A 23960-nucleotide genomic window follows, 5' to 3' on the forward strand; every position below is an offset into this window, starting at 1 on the left:
GTAGAAGTATGACTAATGACTAATGATGGCAGCAGCAGCAGGAGGCATCTGGCAGGACCACGGCAGCAGCACAACCACACACGTCACGCTGTCCAGGCACCGCTGCGAATGCAAATGAGACGTAGAATAAAGTGATTTTGATGAAATATAATTATTCTAACAGACTGTGTGTCCTCCTGCAGGCGTCTTCCTGATCCCCTACCTGCTGTTTATCTTTGTCGGAGGAATCCCGATCTTCTTCCTGGAGATCGCTCTGGGACAGTTCATGAAGGCCGGCAGCATCAACGTCTGGAACATCGCTCCTCTGTTTAAAGGTGCAGTACGCCATGAATAACCTCAGAACTCTGACTTGGTGTCTACATACATCAATCTCCACGCACACACAGACTCTGACATCATCTATGATGACATCACATTTTTATCTTCAATCTGCAGCCCAGTGGCAGTCGTACGCTTCATACGAATCATATCAACATTTCTAAAGTGATGTAATATACGAGCTGACTTTGTCGTCAGAAGGTGGAGAGAGTGACACCTCAGAGAGACGCCTGCCGAGCTGCAGACCACCGTTGAACACCAAAAGGCAACTACACTGTTTGTCATTTAGCAACTCATCGCTGTGTGTCCAGTAACTTTTTAGGCTCCAAATGTGGGTGTTAGTCAGCGACCACTGTGTTTCCTGTGGGGATTTTCAGCCAGTTTAGTTTTTGAGCCTAAACCTAACCACACGTTAACCACAGTGTTGTTGAGTTTCATCATATCCACTACATACAAACGTATCCAAGGTTTGCAGAAACGCACAGTGCCAACATTTTTTGTAGTGATTGTGTTTGGAGACAAATAACACGGAAATCAAACGCACGTGCTCCAGTAAAAAAATAAAAAATAAAAAAAACCCATCAGTTAATGTCATGTGATGTGTGTTTATAATCTGGTGGAAGGATTTTTCAGTCAAAGGTGAAACAACAAAGATACGATGGGTTATAGTGAGATTTGACACCAAAGTCTGACAACTCTGACACCGTCACTGATGTCATCAGATCAGGAAACACTCCTCACACAAAAACAACAAACAGCTGGATGAAAATAAAAAAAGTTGGATGTGTTCACTTCATTTGCAGAAAAAACAAACAAGCATTTGTCCTCAAGTTCACTTTGACCTTAAACAAATCATCTGAGAACAACAGCTCACAGCTGTGAGTGGACGTTACCTCAGTTGTCTCTGTGGGACGGCGGGGAAACTGTGGGACAACAGTCCTGATATGACACGAGCCAAACAGTGGGACAGCTGAGACATCGATCAGGATCAAGATTAGAATATCTCAAAGTCAGATTAACAAAAAGTTTCAGGTCAGATTATTTGTTTATGTAAAAAATTGATGTTGACTGTCTTTCTAACCAAAACCCTCGACATCCCCGTGTGAGGCCACGTTGCCGTGGCAACAGACATAAATCCATACAGTGAGCAGGGCTCAGTGAGTTTGAGTGGACACGTCAGTCTGCAAACACACATTGAGCTTTCTGTCGAGGTTTATCTGGAGGTGATAATCTGTGATCCCGCTGCCGTACGTGCCTGCACACACGGCTGGAAAACTACCAGCAACACACACACACACACACACACACACACACTGATTGCCTCATATCTCTGTTAGCTTTACACACAGTGTTTATCAGATGTGTGATCTCTACAGGTGAGCACATGACTCTTAATGGTTGTGTGATTAGCTGAGTTTACTACACAGCCCTTGTCTGACCTTAAACCTCAGGTGGAGCTGATGGAGCTGCACCTTCACATTCATACAACCTGTCAGAGAGACGAGGGAACAACACCAACAGTCAACATCCACAGCATTCGTCTGTCCTCAGAGCAGTGCAGCTGAACGGGTGGTGTTTGTCCTGAGGGTGGTGTTAGAGCACAGATCATAAATCATTTCAATCTGAGGGTTTATCCTCTGCAGAGCAGGAACACACTCCGTCAGTCTGACTGAAGTTAGACTGTGACTTAAGCAGCAACTCAGAAACTGACTCAGTCCACAATAAATGAACTCAGTTCAAAAAGACTTTTTCACACCGGAAAGTTTGAACCAACGCCCCATCTTGTTTTCTTGATATGCCTCCACGCCACTGATAGCTGTGGCAGGAGGCATAATGTTTTCGGGTTGTCCGTCCGTCTCATTCTTGTGAACACGATATCTCAAGAACTCCTTGAGGGAATTTCTTTAAATATGGCACAAACGTCCACTTGGACTCAACAATTAAGTGATTAGAATTTGGTGGTCAGAGGTCACTGTGACCTCACAAAACATGATTTTGGCCATAACTCAAGAATTAATTTGCTCTAACAAGATAAAATGATGCTTAAAGTGCATAAAGCAGTTAGGTGCAGATTAATTTGCATGTAGCTAACGTTAATTTAAATGATAACAAATAACACTCAGTTATAGACATGAACATGCTAAGATATATACAGTATGAACAGTATGAAACGTGCAGCAGTTAAAGTCAGCAGTGTGATTTCAATTAAAGCTAACTGCACAATATAAACAACAAAAAAAAACAGCTGGAGGAATGATATGAGTTGGCGTACGTATACCATAGATCTGTATAAATATGAATATTTTATGTGACAATATGAAACACAGTGATTTAACCAGACTGTAAATGATGACGGAGACCATCAGCTGTTAGCTGTTTGTCCCCTGACAGAGGACGTGTGGTCGAACATCATCTCAGCGTGTCATGTTGTTAAACATTTGTTTTTATGACCTGGAAACTAGAAGTTGTTTTCATACATCAACACTGTTTTCAGATACTCTGGCTCTGTGTGCACGTGGTCGCGGTCTGTCAAGGAAAAACTTTATTGTCAACCAGCGAGTACAAAGCCTGCGGCGCTGATAACGTAGGTCAGTGTGGGCTCTTACTGCTGCTCATAAATTCATAAATACATATACAGTTCTGAACTAGTTCACACAACGTGGCACGTCTCATCCTCTCTGCGCACGGCGTCCTGTTCTGTCTTTGATGTAATTATGACTTATAATTGATAAATGGATCAGCACAAAGTAAATATTGAGAATGTGAAAATTAATGTTACACTTAAAAAAAGCACATGTGACTTTATTACATGGAAATTTCATGTAGGAACAATGAACTTTAAGGTGCTTAACGTGTGCTCTAACCTGCTGAAGGGACCTGTCACTCAGTTGCCTCACACGCTGCTGAACTGTTGTATTTTTTGAAAATCAACTGTAAGACCTGTGCCCGACGTATGAGGAGCAACATCTTCCAAAGACTTCAGACCAGTTGCACTCACTTCACTGTTAGGTCAGCGTATGGAGAAAGTTGTCAGCATCCATCCTAAGTCGTCTGTAGAGGATCTACTTGACCACCAGCAACTTGCTCATGGAGGATGCAACTCTCTACAGTGGACCAAATAGCCAGACACTGACAACAACCAAAATCAAATGCTTCTGCTCTTGATTTTAACCCTGCTTTGAAAACTATGCAAATTGTTTTAGAATGACTTCTTAAAATGAATGTGAATGGTAGTCTTATTCATTGGATCAGAAACTTTTTAAGTGACCACCCTCAGATAGTTTTAATGAACGGGGTCTACTCAGATGAGCCTGTTTCAAATACTGGGGCACCACAAGGCTGTGTACCATCACCACTGCTGATTTCCAGTTATACAAATGAAATGAGCGCCCTCAGCAATGATGTTAAACTGTTTAAATATGCAGATGCAGAGGCTGTGGTTGGTCCAATGGAGGCCTCCACCCCCCCAAAAATAGTCATGCTTATTACCAAAATGCAAATAATCAACCCAGCTAACAATAAAAATATGTGCCAAGTTGCTTTCCATAACATGTTGTACATGTGTGATCATAATCATATAAATGGAACAGCCATCGGGAGAAATTTGGGGCTCAGTATCTTGCTCAAGGATACTTCGACATGTGGACTGGAGGAACCGGGGATCGAATAGCCGATCTTCCCATTAGTTAATAACCTGCTCTTCACATTAGTATGGGGGAGAAATAAATTGGCAAAAAGCACTGCGAACAGAGAGGATGATGCTGCAGCCAGGTCACTGACATAAATAAGAAATAAGAGAGGTCCTAGAACAGATCCTTGTGGGACTCCATATGTTACAGTGGCCCTATCATCATACTTACACAATGAACTGAGGATATACAGCAGTAGATGGAAAATAAACAAATATGAAGGCAGGTCCCATCTTGATTCCTCATCTATTAAAAGATGAAAGATGACCTTCCCTCTGTTCTGCCTCAGTAAACAGAGCACCTGTCCTCAAATCACCACACTGGCTTCCAGTACGCACCGGAATCGACTTTAAAGGTCTTCTGCTCGTCCATAAAGCTCTGAATGGTCTCGCTCCATTATGTATGTTAGCCACCTGGTTATGGTTAGAAAAAGGTTATGTTTTTGCTTAAATTCATGTGTTTTGGGGTCACGCTCACGGCAGGAGAAAAAGCAGCAAGTCGCAAAAAAAGCACCCACATTGGAAGCCTTCAAAGCTGCTGGAAAAACAGTGATGACTCACTGAATCACAGCCGGTTCTGTTGTTTGTTGGTCTCGTCTGCAACATGTTGATATGATACCTATGAAATGTATAACTGTTGGTTAGTGATTTGCAGGAGCGTACAGTACCACCATTTTCTTCTGCCGACTGGACTGATGGTTCATATTAGACTATTCCTATTACGTCTGATCTCATGTTGTACTCTTACTCCTCTTCCTCAGGTCTAGGTTATGCCTCCATGGTGATTGTGTTTTTCTGTAACACCTACTACATCATGGTGTTGGCCTGGGGCTTCTACTACCTGATCAAGTCCTTTAACTCAACCCTCCCGTGGTCCACCTGTGACAACGAATGGAACACGCCCAACTGCATTGAGATCTTCCGTCACGAGGACTGCAAGAACGGCAGCCTCGCCAACGTCACCATCAGCGGCAACATGACCTGCGCCGAGATGGCTGATGCACGATCGCCTGTCATCGAGTTCTGGGAGTGAGTTTTGCTCTTTGTGGGTTCTTTCTGTTGAAAAAGTAAATCAAACTTGAAATTGAAGCTGAAACAGTGTTTTCACACATGTCTATAACGGTTTTATTCTCTTATGACAAATGAAAAATGATTTAGAGTATCTGCAGCATCGTTACAGACTGCAGACTGAACATGTGACCTTTGTGTCACACGTCAGTCTTCATCTCTGTGATTTTTGCAGATTATCTTTTATTGCAGCAGCAGATTAACCTCCTCCTGGTGTTAATCTCTTGAGCTCGTCTGAAATATGATGGTGTGTTTCCAGCCCGGCTGACCGTCAACCTGCTGCGTTCTTCACAGCAACCAACACCCAAAACATCAACAGAGCCCACGTGGCTGCACAGAACACACACTTTCACAAGAGGAGCTTAAAACACCAGCTCCACATTGAAACATCATCTGATTCAGGGACTGTTTGTCATGTATGAGAGGGGAGGGGGTGGTGCAAACAGGGGGAGGCATGTCAAAGAATTTTTTAAGCACTGGGGAGGGACTTTTTATTTTGTCTCAGGAGGGGGCATACACATTTAAATGGTTGTACTTTATATTTATTTTACCGCAGATGTTTAGAGTCTGAGTCCATGACTACACCAAGATTTCTGGCTGTGGTTTTAATATTGTCAAGTAAAGTTTAAATCGTTCCTCCCCAGCTTCAAAACTGTGATCTCAGTTTGTCTTTGTTTAGTTAAAGAAAATTGTTGCACATCCAATCATTGATTTATTTGATGCTCTTAGTCAGAGCTTGTATTAGACCATAGTCCCCCGGGGACATGGTTGTGTAAATTTGTGTGTCGTCTACATAATTATGGTAACAGATTTTGTTATTTTCCATAGTCTGATTCAGATGATAAACAGAACAGGCCCCAGTATGGAGCCTTGGGGAACTCCACATGTCATTGTTGTACACTCAGACGTATAATTACCTTTAGACACAAAGTAGGCCCAGTCCTTTAAGTAGGATTCAAACCAGTTTAGTACTGTGCCAGAAAATTCAATTGTTGGACTTAAAACGGGAGGTTTTATACACGCCTATAAATGATCATTAATGTAATCTCAATTAATCATATCTAGATTGTTCTAGATAGAACAGTTGCTTGTTGACTGCAGTTTTCAGAGCCTGTGGAAAGACACCTGAGACAGGTCAATGAGGTGAAAATGTTCGTTAGGTGACGGAGTTCATTTGAACTCAGAGTCAAGTCAGCAGTTCTTTGTCTGACAAGGTCAGGCGATTGTAAAAGATTTAAATTAATCAAAGAGTTAATGAGTAAATGAAGGAAAAGTCCAAACTGTCTGACCCTTTTTATATCTTTGAACCATGGAGGTGCACATGTGATGGCTAAAGTGCTGCCCCCTCTGGACTTTCAATAATAGTTCATTAGATTAAAAGGCACAGCACTGTGTATTTTATGTGTAGTTACATATTCTGCAACTGTTACCTTGAACAACCACAGTGCACCTTAAGGTTTGGGAAAATGGTGACCAACGCGTGCTTCATGGAGTGCCGATGATTTGTCCACTTATCACTTAGTGAAAATATCATACTTTGCAGTGGCAGTGACTCTATAATGATCTTGACAAATACTTTTCTAAAATACCTGAAGACACGTCCAAAACCAAGAAAAAATTGACCAAGATTGCTGGGAAACTTAACAGAACATTAACAGTTTTGAATATCATCCGTTTACATTTTCAGTCAGGCCTTTACCATTTGTACGTACGTATGGTCTGAGAAAGTTCAGATGTTGTTCACAGAGTACAAACAAATTCAGGTAAGAAAGTTTGATAAATTGAAGATTTCTATCAAAACATTTTACGCACAGTTTAAGCACAGATTTGTGTGTATGCACTGTTTGTGAACGAGGCCCATTGTCTTTTTGGAATAAGGGCAAAAAACAGGAATATTTATGCATGTAAATCTCGTCATTGCAGTAGGAAGCAGAGGGGGAGGGGGAGGGGGAGGGGCAGTGATCCACTGCCCATCAAATGTCTGAGCACGTTCCTGTTTTAAAGTGTTTAGAAATTAAAATGACTTTAAGGACAAGAAAACAAAGAAAACACCCAGATAAACTGAATGAGACTGAATGTGTTAGTGAGCTTTAGAGGTGCTGGTAGGTGTGTCTTTGAACTTATGACAGAGGGGCTGTCCGGGCTAGCTGTTTCCATCTGCTTCCAGTCTTTATGCTAAGCTAGGCTAACCACATCCTGACTCCAGCTCTGTACTTAACACAAATACATCAGATAGATATCAATCTCAATATCTCTGTCTCTCTGAGAGAAAGACAATGAGGATGTCTTAATTACTATTGAAGCTTTTCATCGACCTGATGAAACCACAGATCTGCTGTCTGACGCCGATGATGTGCTGGTGTAAACGTCGTCCTCCTCTCTGTCTCTCTCTGTGCAGGAACAAGGTGCTGAACATTTCCTCTGGTTTGGATGAAACCGGACAGTTTAACTGGGAGCTCATGTTGTGTTTGATGGCCGTCTGGGTTATGGTTTATTTCTGCGTCTGGAAGGGCGTCAAATCCACTGGAAAGGTAACACACGTACATTTAAATGTATTTTTTCATACTGTTCCAGGCAGCTGTTGGTTCCCATTCATTTCTGTGCAGCATGAAATCTGATAGCATACTCTTGGCCACTGGTGTTATCTTCATTAATAACAATCCACGCAGAATGCACGGCAGAAGATGGAACGAAAATCGTAACCATTAGGTGTCTCAAAATAAAAAAGGAATTTTTATCTCCAAATTCATCAAAACAAAAAAGTTTTGTCATTGTGCCAGATCACCCCTACGGCAGAGTCCCTAACCCTTAACTACATGGTCTCCTTGTGGGGACCTGATAGGATGTGAGACCCCACAATGTGAGTGCCAGGTGGGTGTCCCCATAATATACTCAATTTAAGAGTGTGTAAACATGTAATACTACAGAGTGCAGACAAGAAGCATCAGGAGAAAAAAATACAAAGCAATATTAAGTATGTAAAAGAAGTAATCTGTACAAAAACAAAGCGCAATATAATAAGCAAACAATATAAAAACACAAAGCAATATAATAAGTTGATTTAGAGTTAATTTGGACAGACAACCTCTAGAAGTAGGAGGGGTTTTAGTCAACCCAATACTGAGTAGTTAACTTATGGACACCTTAGAGGAGGTGAGTCCCCACAATGTCAGTGTGTAATCAGGTCTGTGTTCCCACAACGTCGTTAATACAAGTCTCATTCCTTAATTAGAAATACATAATTACAAATACCCCCAAATATGACCAATATTTTACATATTTTTATAGTTTATTTTCATTTTGGTGTTACACTTAACATCTTTGCATGGACGGTGAAATATCAATATTATTATTAATAAGGTTAATAATAATAATAATAATGATGATAATAGTCAGCGTTGGGAAGGTTTAGTTCTGAAATGTTATAGATTACAGATTACTAGTTACCCTGTTGAAAATGTAATAACTAATGTAACTATTTTAACTACTTTATTGAAGTATTGTGATTTATGACATTTGATTGCTTTTCCAACAAACTGGGCAATAAAACTGAAAAATGTCTGTAAACATTCTCTGCCTAAAGAAGGCGATCCTGCACAGTGAAAAGATGCAAAGCAATAGGATGAATGTTTTTATTCCACACACAAGAATATATTCAGATGTAACCTGTCTGTAATCACCAACATTCCGATCAGTAACTGTAAATTCATTACAATTATATATATATATTTTAATTTGATCACATGTAATTAATTACTCCCCAACACTGATAATAATATTACTATTATTGTTAAATTAAATGACCCTGTGGGGGACCGGACGGGAGTCCCTACAATGATGGTGTGTGACAAGGTCCCCACAATGTACTAATACAGGAGTGCACACCCTGTGGTCAGCACACACTGTCAGTCAGTGAAGTGTGCTAACAGCTGGGGTTATTACAGTCAATTACATAACACTGCTGAAGGTCAGAGGTCACCTGACAGCTGATTGATCAGATTCCAAACAGCTGCGTCGTGTCAATAAGACAGAAAACATGAACCAAACCAAACACCTCGGCCTTTCTCTTTTCTTTTATTCATCTGTGTGTGTATTTCTCCTGTGTGTAGCAGCAGAACATAAATCCACCCTGTGTCCACAGCGCCCTGAATAAAGATAGGAAAAGAAGAAGAGCATCCGTCAGTGTCTTAAGTTATTATAAAAATTTGGTCTCGTCACATATCTGCTGCAAACTGGACGTGTTTGGAGTATTTAGAAAGGAGATGTGTTTGAGACAGCAGAGTCCTCCTGCATCCAGTCTTTAATAAATGTGCGACTGTTCCTTTAAATTCTCCAGAGGAGCGTAAAGAAAAGAGACTGTATAGCTGTGAATCACTGTGTGTGTGTGTGTGTGTGTGTGTGTTTCATTGGCTCGTGACGATGAGACCTGTACACACTGCTGTCACATGGCAGGCCTAAGCGTTGCCATGACAACGATGGGGGGGTGGGGAGAGGGGAGGGACAGTGAGGTGGGGGGGGGGGGGGGTGGCTGTGAGGTGGCAGATTGTGATTGGTTGTGCTGTGGGAGGGCAGCTTGACTGCAGTGGGACGTGACTGAGAGTCAAACAGAGAGAAATACCCCCGTACTGTAATGAGTGTGTACTGAGTGTGTATTGTGTGTGTATTGTGTGTGTACTGTGTGTGTACTGAGTGTGTACTGTGTGTGTACTGTGTGCGTGCTCCAGTGTCATCAGAGTAAATGAGATTCTAATAATAATAATTTTGGAGTGAATGAACACTTTGACCTCACAGTTCATTTTAAGTCCAGCGTGCTGGAACAGAACCGGAACGATAAAAGACACAAATCACTGACGGCATCAGTGACGTCACGTTCAGTGCTTCATGTGAACTCTGCAGAGTTTTATTATCAAAACACACAAACATCAGCTGCACACTCACACATACTCACACACAAATCATCAGACAAATAAAAGGAACAACAAGAGACTTGTTTATGACCACATGACGTACCGCCAAAAGACACCACATTACAGGCGGCGCCAATGATACGTTTTCACGGTTTCTTAAGTGGGCGTGGTCATCTCACCCCTGCACCCCTCCCCCACCTGGTATTTTGCTGCTTGTTTCTATCTGTGAGCCAAAATCAAAATACTAAAATGCCTCTAATAAAAACATCTGTGTGAAATCAAAACTGTAGAAAACAAGAGACAAACATGGAGGTTACAGTAAATACAACATGACTACCCACATAAATATTTATTCCATCAATAACAAACTGATATAGAAAGATTAAAATAGAGTTTACTGTGCTAAATAAAATAAATCAATAAGATAAAGCACATATAATTCAGGAAACGAGTGATTATTGATCAGTGTAATGTCATACTGTCTTTATACTGAGCGAGCTAAAAATAGCTCCAGGTTCTGTTTACTGTGATCTGGTGACTCAACCGAGCGGTCACTCACTTTTACCTCAGTAAAACAGAGACACATCGTGTTGTTACGTTTGTGCCTTCTAACAAAAATATAATCAATACAAGTGTAGAACATGAAATCAGAAAATATTTTTTCTCACCTAAATTTTCAGTGTCACTTTAAGTCCAGAGACGAGAAGCAACTTTCAGACAATTAATTTCCTGTTTTTTCTTTTCGATATCTTTTTACAACACTGCCACCAGGTGAATTTAATTGTCATCACACGCTCTAATCAATAACGACAAAGAGCCAAAAATGGGTTTTGCTGTGTTTTTAGTTCAGCAGTGTTAAAGGGTTAAAACAAGACCTGAAATAAGGTGTTTATACATCAGTGATGTAGGCAGAGTGTGTGAGTCTAAGGTCTCCGTGGATTATTCCATGTTTCAGGTGCTCCGTAGGAGAAGGACATCTTTATATTTCAGTTCAGTTCAGTTCAGTTCAGTTCAGGGAAGACGGAGCAAAAACCTGTTCTGTGAGCGAGGACGAAAGTTTTCTGAGTTCAGAGTTAAACGTGATGAAAAACAAGCTGGAAACATCGAAGCTTCAGACATGAATAAAAAGCAGAGCTGCATCACTGTAGACTGTGTTTCTACTTTTACTGTACGTAGTGTTCAGATTTTAAGAATCAGAATCAGCTTTATGGGTCAAGTAAGATAACACACACACGCACACACACCCACTTTGACCTACAGTGTGTGTGTGTGTGTGTTCTGCTCTCACGGCTCTCAGTACCAACAGAAACAGTTTGTGTTGTCGATCATCAGCAGGAGGCTGAAAGCTGAGTGTTGATCAGAGTGGCAGACTGTCAGCTGGAAACCTCGTAACTCCACACTGCTTCGTTTTCACTTGAAGTCATGAATTATAATAACTTATCTCACATGTTTAAAACAACCATTTATAAAACGCTATCAGTAAAAACAGAAATAAAACGCTATTAATGATATTATAACAATAAATCTCATTTACATGACGCAGTGCATGACGAAGAGAAAAAAACACATTTCAGCACGACATTAAAACCTCTTGCACTCCACCCCAATTTTGTTGCAAAAACGCCTAAAATGACATACCCAAATTTAAATGACTGTAGCTTTTGAACCGCTCTGACTACATGCATGCATGAGGTCTTGCCAGAAAGAAAACTCTCTGAAGAAACACTCTAGGTGATACAGAGACAGAGTAATGGGCCTCTGAAGTCAGTANTAGGAGTGAGACTCTTACCTTTTATAAACCAGCTAAGTCCCCGCTAACAGCTCCACATAAGATCATGAGTAATCCTTTAACTTTTCCAGTCGAAAAAAGGCATGACATGACTTGTCACCACACATGGTGATTTTGGACTTTGTGTGTTTAGGCTGCTCTGGTGCGTCACCACACATGGTGATTTTGGACTTTGTGTGTTTAGGCTGCTCTGGTGCCAAATACATAAGAAATAAAAGAAAAACAATGTTATTTTTGAAAAGTCGAGAGCTTCCTGAATCCAGCAATACCAAACATCACATGGTTTGATGACGTAGTGCGCCTGGGAGATACCATTTAACAGAGGAGGGGGGGAGTGAGGACGTCGGCGTCCTGGCGGAGTTAGAGAGGTTAAAATCAGGCAAATGTATGACGTAAAAAAAAAAGAACTCAAGAAAAAGGTAAAAGAGTAAAAGAAATAGTAAAACAGATCAGACACATGAAAAGGTAACACTCAAATGTAGAGTTTCTGAAGTGATTAAATGGCAGTTCAGACTAAAGATGAGTGACAAGACGAAACTGTTTTAGATCCATGAGTGCTAAAAGGTAAAACTTTGAAGTACATGTTGACTCTAATGTTCTTAGCATGGACTGTTAGTTTGAGATGTTGAAGGCTTTAACACAGTTTTTAATAGTTTGAAGTTGTGAATTCTGGTCTGGAACGAGGCTGTTTTCTGCCACAGGACAAGTTTAGAAGTTAGAAAGTGAAAACAGATCAAAATATTTTATAAATCACGTTAATTTAATTTAAATAAATCCTTTAAAAACAATGTTTGACCCCAGAAACAGAATTAGTGTGTTGATATGTTGTCATTTTAAGGCCAATTCTCAAGAGTGGGTGTTGTCTTTTATTTATTTTCTATTTCATAACTTCAAAATGGATCAGTGAACCAAATAGTTTTTTGTGGTTTAACCACACTGACCTTAACCACCGCAGTGCCTTTGTGAAATATGTGTGCGTGTGTGTATGTGTGTGTGTGTGTGTGTGTGTTGACGTGAAGGTTTGTGGGATTCTTGTAGAAAAATGTTTCCGCTGTGATTTGACTGAAACTCGACTCCACCTGGGACCAGACGCTCTCCATGGTGCTGAAACTCCTGAAACTCTACATTCCTCTGTGTGTGTGTGTGTGTGTGTGTGTGTGTGTGTGTGCACTCGATCTCAGCAGGTCTCTTCTCCTGTTGTTTCCTCGGATCAGGTTCATGTTTGGTTTCCTCTCGCAGTTGTTTTCTTTACCTGATCCTCACTGTTAAAGGAACATACCACCAGTTTTTTTCAGGTGGCGCCCACATGAGCGTAGGGTTAGTGTCAGAGCTGGGAGGTGGACGTTTGGAGAGAGGGGATAACCATAACTGTGTGAGACTGTTAAGCAGAGTAATTTCTGTAAATCTGACTTTAGATCAAATATTTTTGTGTTTTCACCCAACAAAGGTGCAGAGATAGCCCTGAGTTTTGTCTGCAGGTGTTCCTCTCTCTGCGCGCAGCCTCTAACAGGAGTGTTACTGTTGGAGACTTTGGGGCAAAATCAGTGTCTCATTTGTGTTTTCTGAAAGTTACAGAGCTGCGTTTGTTCCACCATGACAGTTCTCTGTACGTTTTAGTGATGAGTCTGTTCCTGCAGCAGAGAGTATCTTCAGAGTATCTTCAGAATATTTTTAGAGTATATTTAAGAGAAAATCGGTGCAAGAAAAACGCAGTGAGCCTCAAACATCTGCTGCACATTTTTGACACTTTCTGTTACAACTGAACATTTTCTAAAGGGATCATTTAAGGGACTCTTTACCAACAACATACAGAGTCACGTGTGTTTAATGTGTGTGTGTGTGTGTGTTTCAGATTGTGTACTTCACAGCCACCTTCCCTTACGTGGTCCTCATCATCCTGCTGGTCAGAGGAGTCACACTTCCTGGAGCCTACGACGGCATCATGTACTACATCAAACCTGATTGGTCCAAACTGGAGGAGGCGCAGGTCAGTTCACACTACACGGGTACTAATGCCCTGAATTCTGTCTCTTAGGTGAACTTGGTGTGAGCGTGAGAGTCTAAACCCAAACAGAGTTTTTTTATTTTAGTATTTTTTTTATAATAATGATAGGAAGGAGGAGGTTGGTGATTATGTGACAGTAGTCGTTAAACTTTTGTTTCAGTTTTGTTAATCTTTATTATGTTGTTGTTATTGTTATGATTATTATTGCTAGTGTTAGTATTAGAGGCCGATAAGTATTATTACTGTACAATTTATTATTATTATTGATAGGATGACGATGACGGTTATTGGCCTAAAGCAGGAAAGAGCAAAGATGAAGGAGGAACAACAAAGTTAAAGCAAACAAGTAACACCAAGATAAAACCAAAAAACATAAAAATATGGATCAAAGAACAGGAGATTACTTTTTTTTTTGGAAAAATTGTAAACACTGACAAATGAAAAAAAATGATTGTGGTTCTACCCAGACACTTCCTCCTGCCTTCGTTCCTTCCTGTTTCTGCTCTCAGTTTTAAACGTGTAAAGTTCAGCAGTGAACGCATCACACACCTGTGACCTCTGACCCGTTCAGGTGTGGATCGACGCCGGCACACAGATCTTCTTCTCCTACGCCATCGGGCTGGGAGCTCTGACTGCTCTGGGCAGCTACAACCGCTTCAACAACGACTGCTACAAGTACGACATACACACACACACACATTTTCTGCTGCTTTCAGTAAACTGCTTATTTGATTAAAGAAATGACAGGTGATTAACGCCAACAATCTTTTATCGAGCAAACTGACAATCGAACTTGAACACAAAATAAAAAATAAAAAATATTAAGTTATAAAAATGATAGTTACATTTCTACTGGTGTCTTTCAACTAACTTAAAAATATCCCTGAGTGGAATATCTTAGTCATATACAATGTGTTGTACGGGCAAGTTTACACCCCAGTGACAATAATAAAAAGATACAGCCGGATTATAAGTAGCTTAAATTTGTAAATTTTAACCACAGTTCTTGAGTAAATGTACTTTGTTACATTCCATTACTGACCTTCAAACAAATCATTAACGTTAAAACAGCCATTTAAAGTAGTGAGGGCCAAATTGTCCTCACAATGCAGGAGTGTCCTCACTACGCTGGTTTGAGACAAAGGCCTCATAAGGATAGCAAAACAAAAACAGCAATTTAACACAGTAGTTAGCTTTGTTTTAGAAAATGGAGGTTAAAGGATGTTTGTGGTTTATTGTGTACAGTAAGAACTAATAATTGAGACGAATGTACCTATTGAAATCAATACTGATGATCTAGTATTGACAAGGTTTTTAGGTATGTAGCCTATTTAGCACCCGTGTTAAAACAGTACCTAATTCTCCTCCTCTGTCTCCTCCCCTGCAGGGACGCCTTCGTCTTGGCACTGATAAACAGTGGAACCAGTTTCTTTGCTGGTTTTGTTGTGTTTTCTATTCTGGGCTTCATGGCTGCTGAGCAGGGAGTCGACATCTCGCATGTCGCTGAGTCGGGTAAAAAAACACAAACACCAGCTGTTCCTCTCAAACTCTCCTGAGGTTTTAAAGTTGCAACTTTATTAAAGATATTATGGTTATTCAACAAAGGTTTGACCTACATACCTTTAAACCTCCGAGGCTGATGGAACAAAAGCTCTTTATTCCCAGTCAGAGGTTAGAGGTCCGACTGTGAGGTGAACACACAGCAGAAGAACAATGTGACGATCTGGGCCGGGGGTGAAATGATGCATTAATTGATTGATGGCCACTGAGGAGCAGAAAAAAACGCAGACTCAGCCGACGTCATATCACCAGCTCATGTTTGAGATGTAGCTAAAGTGCAAATTAGCATGAAGCTGCTTTTGTCGACCTTGTTCGGAATTCAAGGATCATTGCTAAAGAATAACTTTATTTTGGATGATTAATCTGCTGCTGTTATTTTAAACTTTCTATCTGTTCTGCGTCTCGGGAACAGCAGCAGGGCGGAGACGAGGCTCAGTGAACAGAGAATTATCACCATCTCTGCAGCTCTGCAGAGCTTTTCAGCCTCAGCCTTTAGCTTTTTGAACCCACTGTACTCCACCTGCTCAGCAGGAAACAGCAGACAGACACAGGTAGAGACCAGCTGGTGAACACAGCAGAGCATTTAGCAGTTCAGGAGGTGGTGGAGACCAAAAACAGAGCTAACAGAGAGAGAATATTGGACTGACGTTCATGACGTGACACAAAAACTCTGAATGAATCAGTTGGTTGATCTGTAACTGCTGGGTGTGGACGTAGGTAGCTGAATGCTAACGTGTTAGCTGGTCATTGTTGAGGAGCTGAATCATCCACAGAGGTCTCTTCCTCTCAGAAACAAACACACCAGCTGATTCACACCAGGAAATTCACGATTAAAAATGGGGGGCGGTTTTCTGACACTGCTCATCATGGAGGAGCTGCTAACTATGGTGGACGATGTGAACACATGAATGTCTCTGTCTAGAGTCAGTGTTTGGTTTGTCCGTTCTGGGCTACTGTAGAAACATGGCAGTGCAACATGGTGATCTCTGTAGACGAGGACCTGCTCCCTGTATAGATATAAACAGCTCATTCTGAGGGAACCAGAACACAACCATCATATTCACTTTATGTTTATTTTATTTATCTATTTTTATTTGCACACACGTGAAACTGCATAAAAACCAAATAGTAAAAAAGAAAAAATAAGAACTGTGTCAGGAGAGGTCGAGAGGCCACAGGCTGATACTAACAGATCTCCCCTCAACTTATGGAGAAAACAGACAATGACAAACAAAATTATCTCATGTTGTGTTTTATATTTCTGGTTTTAGCGCTGCTTATTTTTTATTCTGTGTATTTGTTCTGTGTCGTCTGTCTGTAACTTTATGTTGCTGCCTGTGTCGGAAACAGAGATTTTTAACCTCAGGAGGTTTTTTTTTCTGGTTAAATGAAGAACAAATAAAAATGTTTACAGACTGAAGGACGTGCAGACACACTCAGGACGATTCTGTTCTGTGACGACTTTTCCTCAAACAAACCGAGCTGCTGCACAATTTGACTTTTACTGTGGAAACTTATTATTTTACTGGTAATACGTCTGTGCTTTCACTTTACCTGTACCTCATACCTTTACTGTAGCAGTGTTTGTGTGTGTGTGTGTGTGTGTGTGTGTGTGCATAGTTTTATATGCAGAGCTGTCAGCCAACCGTATGTTTATTAATAGCGTTGAAGCACATGACATGACATCACAAACTCCAGTTATATTTAGTTTCTCCACAGAAGGCCTTGCGCTGCAGACGCTCGCTCCGACCGTCTCATCATGGATTCATGTTTCTCTCATAAACGTTTATGTTTCCGTCCTCCAACTCTTCCATTCATTGTTACTCACCATGATAGTGAGCTGTTACTGCTTCGCTCCACTAAATTTTCAACTGGCCATCATTAATTATATATATATGTATATATATATATATATATATATTTATTTATTTTTAATTACATCACTGGTGCTTATGAGTGTCTCCTGACTGCCATTAAGTTCCCAGCATCTATCTATCTATCTATCTATCTGTCTATCTGTCTATCTATCTATCTATCTATCTATCTATCTATCTATCTGTCTGTCTGTCTGTCTATCTATCTATCTATCTATCCAAGCATTAGGGCTGTCAAATTTGATTAATTAAAAAAAAATAAAAACGTTTAAAAAAAATCTAATTCAATTCAATTCAACACTTTATTCCGGGCACAGAGGCAGTCCATAGTACAGTACAATAAAAATACAAGACACAATTAAAGGACAGACAGATACAAAAATATCAAATATATATATATATATATATACATATATATAGTATATATATATATACATATATATAGTATATATATATATATATATGTATATATATATATGTCTGGTATGTGTTCACAGTAACAACTGATAAAATATTTTTCTAAAGAGAGAAGCAGATGATTCATATTATTTTAGCAAAGCTAGTCACTCAAAAATTCTTTGGAATTATAAAAAAATAGATATAAATAAAAAATCTTGCTGAGATCAGTGGGACCTGTGGCAGCACCATGTGGCAGCACCATGTGGCAGCACAGGCAACATACAGTACAGAATCTATAGGAAAATTAAACTGTCATAAAAAGTTAAAATACAGGAATGATCGACAGATAAAACAACTCTACTTAAAATAACAATTGACGTCATAGTTTGTTACAGACCAGTTCAATACAGTATTTCCAGTTAGTTTTCGGCCCCCCATGTGCCCTATAAATTTAATGTAAGGAACCTGAGTTATCTTGATGTCGTCTATGAATATTTTGGCTCTTATCTGTTTCTGTAGATCCGCCCACGTTTGCACATCAGACTGTTGACGCAGCGTGCAGGGATCAGTCTGTGGAGCGCTGTGCTATGTTTTAAAGAAAGTAGCATCAGTGCTGCTCTGACTAATGACGAGATTAACTCTGAGTGTGTGTGTAAATGAAAACGACAGCGTGAGGACGTGAATCTTTTTATTTTAATCTCGTTGCAAAAAGAACAAAAGCAAATCCAATTACTGACAAGTTTATAATGGTTTAAAGTATTAACATCACTCTGTGTGTGTGTGTGTGTGTGTGTGTGTGTGTGTGTGTGTGCGCGCGCGTGTGTGTGTGCGCGTGCGTGCGTGGGTGTGTGTGTGTGTGTGTGTGTGTGTGCAGTATTAACTGAAGGATTATTTAAGGTGGCCCTTTCACCTCATGACATGTGACTCATCTTTATTTTATGAGGCTCAGCTCAGAAAACGACCACAGCTGATTGGATGACCCACCTGTCAGTCAAGACAAACGTGTCTCCACACATACCTCTCTTTAAAGGCTTAAAGGGCCAGTCTGTACATTTTTAACCTGCTAAATTTACACACCTAACTGAAGAGTCTGATGTATGGATGAACTGGAACCACCACCCTGTGGTTGTATGACTCCGCCCACCAGCCCACCCTGTGGTTGTATGACTCCGCCCACCAGTCCACTGTCTCTGACAGTCTCCATCCATGTCAGTGAAAACATGGATGCTTCACACACAGAAGATCTATACAATCAGCACAGTTTCAAGATTAGAGTCACCAATTCAGTATCTGACCAAATGTCTCCCCTTCTGTTCCTGAGATATGACGTTAAAACATAATGATGTCACAGTCAAGCTGACCTTTGACCTTTGACCTTCATTATTTTATCCTGTTAGACATTTGTGTCAAGTTTGGTCAGAATTAGTGAATGACTTCTTCAGTTATGGACATGTCTGAGTAATGTCAAAACATTTTAGGGAAAGAGTTGTAACATTTTGAGACAACAAAGTCGTAATATTTCAAGACAAAAAGTCAAACATTCACACATTTGCCAAAATATTTGAAATTTTTCATGGGAAAAAGTTGGATAACAACGAAACACTTTAGAGAAAAAAGTCTCAATATTTCAAAACAAAAAAAGAGTTTGGTGAAGTCAACAGTGTAGAGAAAAACGTGGCAATATTTCAACAAAAAAGTAAAATTATTTCAAGGAAAAACGTCATGCAATGTCAAAAAAGGTATTAATATTTTGAGAAAAAAAGTCAGGTAAAGTCAAACATTGTATTTTTTCAAGAAATAAAGTCTTCATATAATCTGACAAAAAGTAGAAATATTTTAAGGGGAAAAGCCAGAATATTCCAAGAAAAAAAAAGGTCAGGTAAAGTCAAACATGGTCGAGAAAAAAGTTGTGATATTTCAAGAAAAAAGTTTACATAATGAGACAAAACAGTCGAAATATTTAGAGGAAAAAAAGTTGGCCAATGACAAAACATTTTAGAGAAAGAATTGGAATATCTCCCGATGAGAAATTTGTAGTTTTCCAAAAGGAAGAAAGTCGGGTAAAGTCAAACTTGGTCGAGAAAAAAGTTGTGATATTTCAAGAAAAGAAGCCATATATACGTATATATCGACACAAAATATGGTGGTATTTGACAAAAAGTTGTAAAATTGAAAAGTAATTATCAGTGTGAATCAGCTGGTGTGTGTGTTTCTGAGAGGAAGAGACCTCTGAGGATAATTCAGCTCCTCAACAATCAACACTGAAGGAATTCTGACCAGGAGAAGTTTCAGATGGTTGTAATCTGTAATCTGTAATCTGTAATCCTCACTGATAGACGACACTAAATCCTCCTGAATCTGACACACTGGACCTTTAAATCAACATAAAATAAAATCTGAACACAATCTGGGATGACGATGGAACAATAATTCTGCAAGTTTAAGTTTATTTTCATTTTCAACGTGTAAAAAAAAAAAGGTAAGAAAACAAAACAGGACAAAACTGAGCAAACGCTAAACTCTCAATAAACAACATAATTATAGATTTCATGTCCAAAGAAGAGCAGGAAGAAGTGAATACTCAATAAGTCCTTTATTTATATTATATTAATAAAGTTAAACATGAATATTCCAACTTCCTGCCTCAGTGTTCACCTCAAACACTCCAATCAAATCTGTCAAATCTAATAAACATGAAACGTTCATAAAGAAAGTCAGGAGTAAGATTATCTCATAAAATACAAACGTGTGACAGAAAACTGTGTTGTAGATTATTAGACATCTAACATGTGCGTGCGTGTGTGTGTGTGTGTGTGTGTGTGTGTGTGTGTCTTTGTGTGTTGTTTGGCTGTGTGTGTGCTTCAGGTCCAGGTCTGGCCTTCATTGCGTATCCGAAGGCGGTCAGTCTGATGCCGGTGGCTCCTCTGTGGGCAGCGCTCTTCTTCTTCATGCTGCTGCTGCTCGGACTCGACAGTCAGGTGATCAGTACTTCTCACTCCTGCTCATGACGTATCATTATCATGTGGTGACGCAGCAGAGAGACTCTGCTCTGATGGTGCATTCAGTGGCTCACAGATATTAAACATTTCTGCTGCCAGAAGCTTCACACAATGACCCCAAAAATTTGCAAGAAATTAGTAAAAAGACATAAATTAAAAACTGCTTGAACATTTTTGATAATTCTGTAACATAATTTTAAGATGTAATAATAAGAATTATTATAAACAGATTTTCCCCAAGCTTTTTTTCTTTTTTCCAGAGGTTTTTTTTTTTTTCATTTTTTGAGAAATATTTTTAAAAATCTAAATTTTTTGTTTATTTGTTTATTTACTTTGCAATTTGCTCAACATTTCTTACCAATTTTCTCAGAGTTCAAAGGTTTGAATATTTGCTAAAGGCATCTGAAAGCAGCACAAGAAAAGTGATGTTGCTCCAGGTTTCACATGCTTTATGTATAAAGTCTTTTTACATTTTCTGAAGTCATTTTCTTTTACTTATTGTTTTAGAATAAATACTTTTATTTTTTTTCACTCGTTAATTTCTTGTGCTGTTACAATTTCTCCCAGGATATGAGTAAAGTTATGTCTTATATATCTGGAATAAGTCTCATGTGTTTGAGTTGTTAATATCTGAGTCTTCCTCTCTGTGTGTCTCCAGTTTGTTGGGGTGGAAGGTTTCGTAACTGGAATCCTGGATCTGTTTCCTGGAAAACATTACCATCGCTACAAAAGGGAGATCTCTGTGGCAATATGCTGTTTACTGTGCTTCATTATTGACCTCTCCATGGTGACGCAGGTCAGTTACAGACTGTCTGTTTCCTGCTGAACGTGAAAATAATACTTCAGAAACTGCTTTTATTATCGATAACTGGCAGCGATAAAAGTTGAAACATCTATCTGAACTTAAAAGAAAACAGGAAACCTTTCACACTTCGGCCGATGACTGACTTTGTTGCAGTGAAACATTTTATCGTCTTAAACACAGAACTGTGTCTCTGTCTCTGCAGGGAGGGATGTACGTCTTCCAATTGTTTGACTACTACTCGGCCAGTGGGATGACTCTGTTGTGGCAAGCATTCTGGGAATGCATAGTAGTTGCCTGGGTCTACGGTATGCAAGACACACACACACGCACACACACACGCNTGCCTGGGTCTACGGTATGCAAGACACACACACACACGCACACACACACGCACACACACACACACACACACACACACACACACACAAACACACAAACACAGAGTGTAGTGTTTCAGGTATTGGCATGGTGTGCCACAGTAAAGTATGTCAGCGAAGCATCCTTTCTTAAAATAGGTGTGTGAATAGTTTCGTTATATGATATTACAGTAATGAAGGTCACAGTTCAGCCTGTGAAAGGATCTGTCTCATGGTACAAAGTATTATAGTACACTGTGTTGTAGTGAAAAAGTTGTAGTATAGTATATCAAAGTACAGTACATCATAGGAAAGCTTGTCTGTCCAAGGAAGGAGGGATCGATTGAATTGAGAATAAATTAAGAGTGAAGGAAAAGGTGTGAGAATCTCTGTACTGCTGATCAGGTCCCAATGAAAAACCTGTTGAAGAGAAGCTTTGGAAAATCAGCAAGGTTACTATTTCTAAAATAGTAAGAAAAGAGGTCTTTAGTATAGTATGACAAAAAAAACGTCATAGTGTAATGTGCCAAAAAAAGTCATACCAAAGTATTAAAAAAAAACAGCACAGTATTGTGTGTCAAATGAAGTCATAGTAAAGTAAAACAAAAACATGTCATAGTATAGTATGTCAAAAAATGTAATAAAAAAAAATCACAGGATAGTATGTCAATAAAACATCATGGTATAGTATGTCACAAAATAAAATAAAAATCGTCATAGTATTGCATGACAAAAAAACTCCATATTTTAGCATGTCAAAATATTATACATTATTATGTCCAAAAAAAGTTGTAGTATGGGATGACGAAAAAAACATCACAGTATACTATGTTGTCCAAAATGTAATGAAAATGTCATAGTATAGCATGTCGTCCGAAATCATGAAAATACGTCATATTATACAACAGTTAGTTCCGGCCCTGCAATGTGATTGGTCAAGAGACAGTAAAACCGTGATGATACTGGAGTACAACATCACAGTTATTTCACTGTGTATGTATCACTCCGCCTCACAGCTGATTGCAATCAACAATCAAATCAAAACTGACGGTTAGTGTCAGTTAGGTCAGCAGTTGCGTTGTAGGCTAATTAATTCATCCACTGTCAAACAGCCAAAAATATGGATTTATTTCCTAAAATAAGTTTTGAATTGAACTATGAATGGTCATCAGAGGAAGATGAGGGAGAGGAGAAGCTGAATCCATCTGAGCACACATCCAGGTTTGTCAGTGTTTCATCAGCGGAGCTCAATGACTTGGAGAAAAGCAACATACTGTCAGATCAGAAGGCAGAGTCGGCTGTGCCTGTGAAGCGACAGTCCACCATGCAGTCACCGGAGACTTATTTCACCGGCTGCACAATTAATGGAAACGTGCAGATAAATGTGTATAAAGAGTAAGTGCCTGGCGCACCATGTCTGCGTTACATAGCAACGGTGACAGCGGAGTCCTGAGGGAACTATTTTTTTTGGCGGAAGACAAATAAAATGCTTAAATTATCTATTTTGTCCTCATTTTTCAACATTTCTTAATCAGCCTTGCTTATTTAACTGTTGAACTGTTGTATAAAAGCAATATCACAGGCCTCGTGCCTACGACCGAATCACAGCCGTGACGATATCACAGTACAACATCACTCCCTTTCGTGTGATATTGCTTAAGTATAGCATGTCGTCCGAAATCATTAAAATATGTCATAGTATAGCATGTCGTCCGAAATCATGAAAATATGTCATAGTATAGCATGTCGTCCGAAATCATGAAAACATGTCATAGTATAGCATGTTGTCCAAAATCATGAAAATATGTCATAGTATAGCATGTCGTCCGAAATCATGAAAATATGTCATAGTATAGCCATAGTATAGCATGTCGTCCGAAATCATGAAAATATGTCATAGTATAGCATGTCATCCAAAATCATGACAAAATGTCATAGTATAGCATGTCGTCAGAAATCATGAAAAAAAGTCATAGTATAGCATGTCGTCAGAAATCATGAAAAAAAGTCATAGTATAGCATGTCGTCAGAAATCATGAAAAAAAGTCATAGTATAACATGTCGTCCAAATTATGAAAAAACGTCATAGTATAGCATGTCGTCCAAAATCATGAATTAACGTCATAGTATAACATGTCGTCCAAAATGATGAAAATATGTCATAGTATAGCATGTCATCCAAAATCATGAAA

The 23960-nt window shown here is 39.4% G+C and overlaps 2 protein-coding genes across 2 annotated transcripts in view; one reads left to right on the forward strand and one right to left on the reverse strand.

Annotated features, from left to right (window-relative positions):
* LOC126402371 (sodium- and chloride-dependent creatine transporter 1-like) overlaps nt 1-21939 on the forward strand; it is a 40712-nt gene extending 18773 nt beyond the window's left edge. The window contains exons 2-11 of the mRNA XM_050064272.1: nt 183-314; nt 4768-5035; nt 7473-7605; nt 13623-13757; nt 14347-14450; nt 15163-15287; nt 20474-20586; nt 21266-21403; nt 21615-21767; nt 21928-21939. Of these exons, the coding sequence (XP_049920229.1) occupies nt 183-314; nt 4768-5035; nt 7473-7605; nt 13623-13757; nt 14347-14450; nt 15163-15287; nt 20474-20586; nt 21266-21403; nt 21615-21767; nt 21928-21939 (1313 nt within the window). The remainder of the gene's footprint in view (nt 1-182; nt 315-4767; nt 5036-7472; nt 7606-13622; nt 13758-14346; nt 14451-15162; nt 15288-20473; nt 20587-21265; nt 21404-21614; nt 21768-21927) is intronic.
* Nucleotides 21940-21976: 37 nt separating this feature from the next.
* plxna3 (plexin A3) overlaps nt 21977-23960 on the reverse strand; it is a 165891-nt gene continuing 163907 nt past the window's right edge. The window contains exon 39 of the mRNA XM_050064273.1: nt 21977-21993. Within this exon, the coding sequence (XP_049920230.1) occupies nt 21977-21993 (17 nt within the window). The remainder of the gene's footprint in view (nt 21994-23960) is intronic.

Source organism: Epinephelus moara, chromosome 16 (assembly GCF_006386435.1).
Source record: "Epinephelus moara isolate mb chromosome 16, YSFRI_EMoa_1.0, whole genome shotgun sequence".
NCBI lineage: Eukaryota > Metazoa > Chordata > Actinopteri > Perciformes > Serranidae > Epinephelus > Epinephelus moara.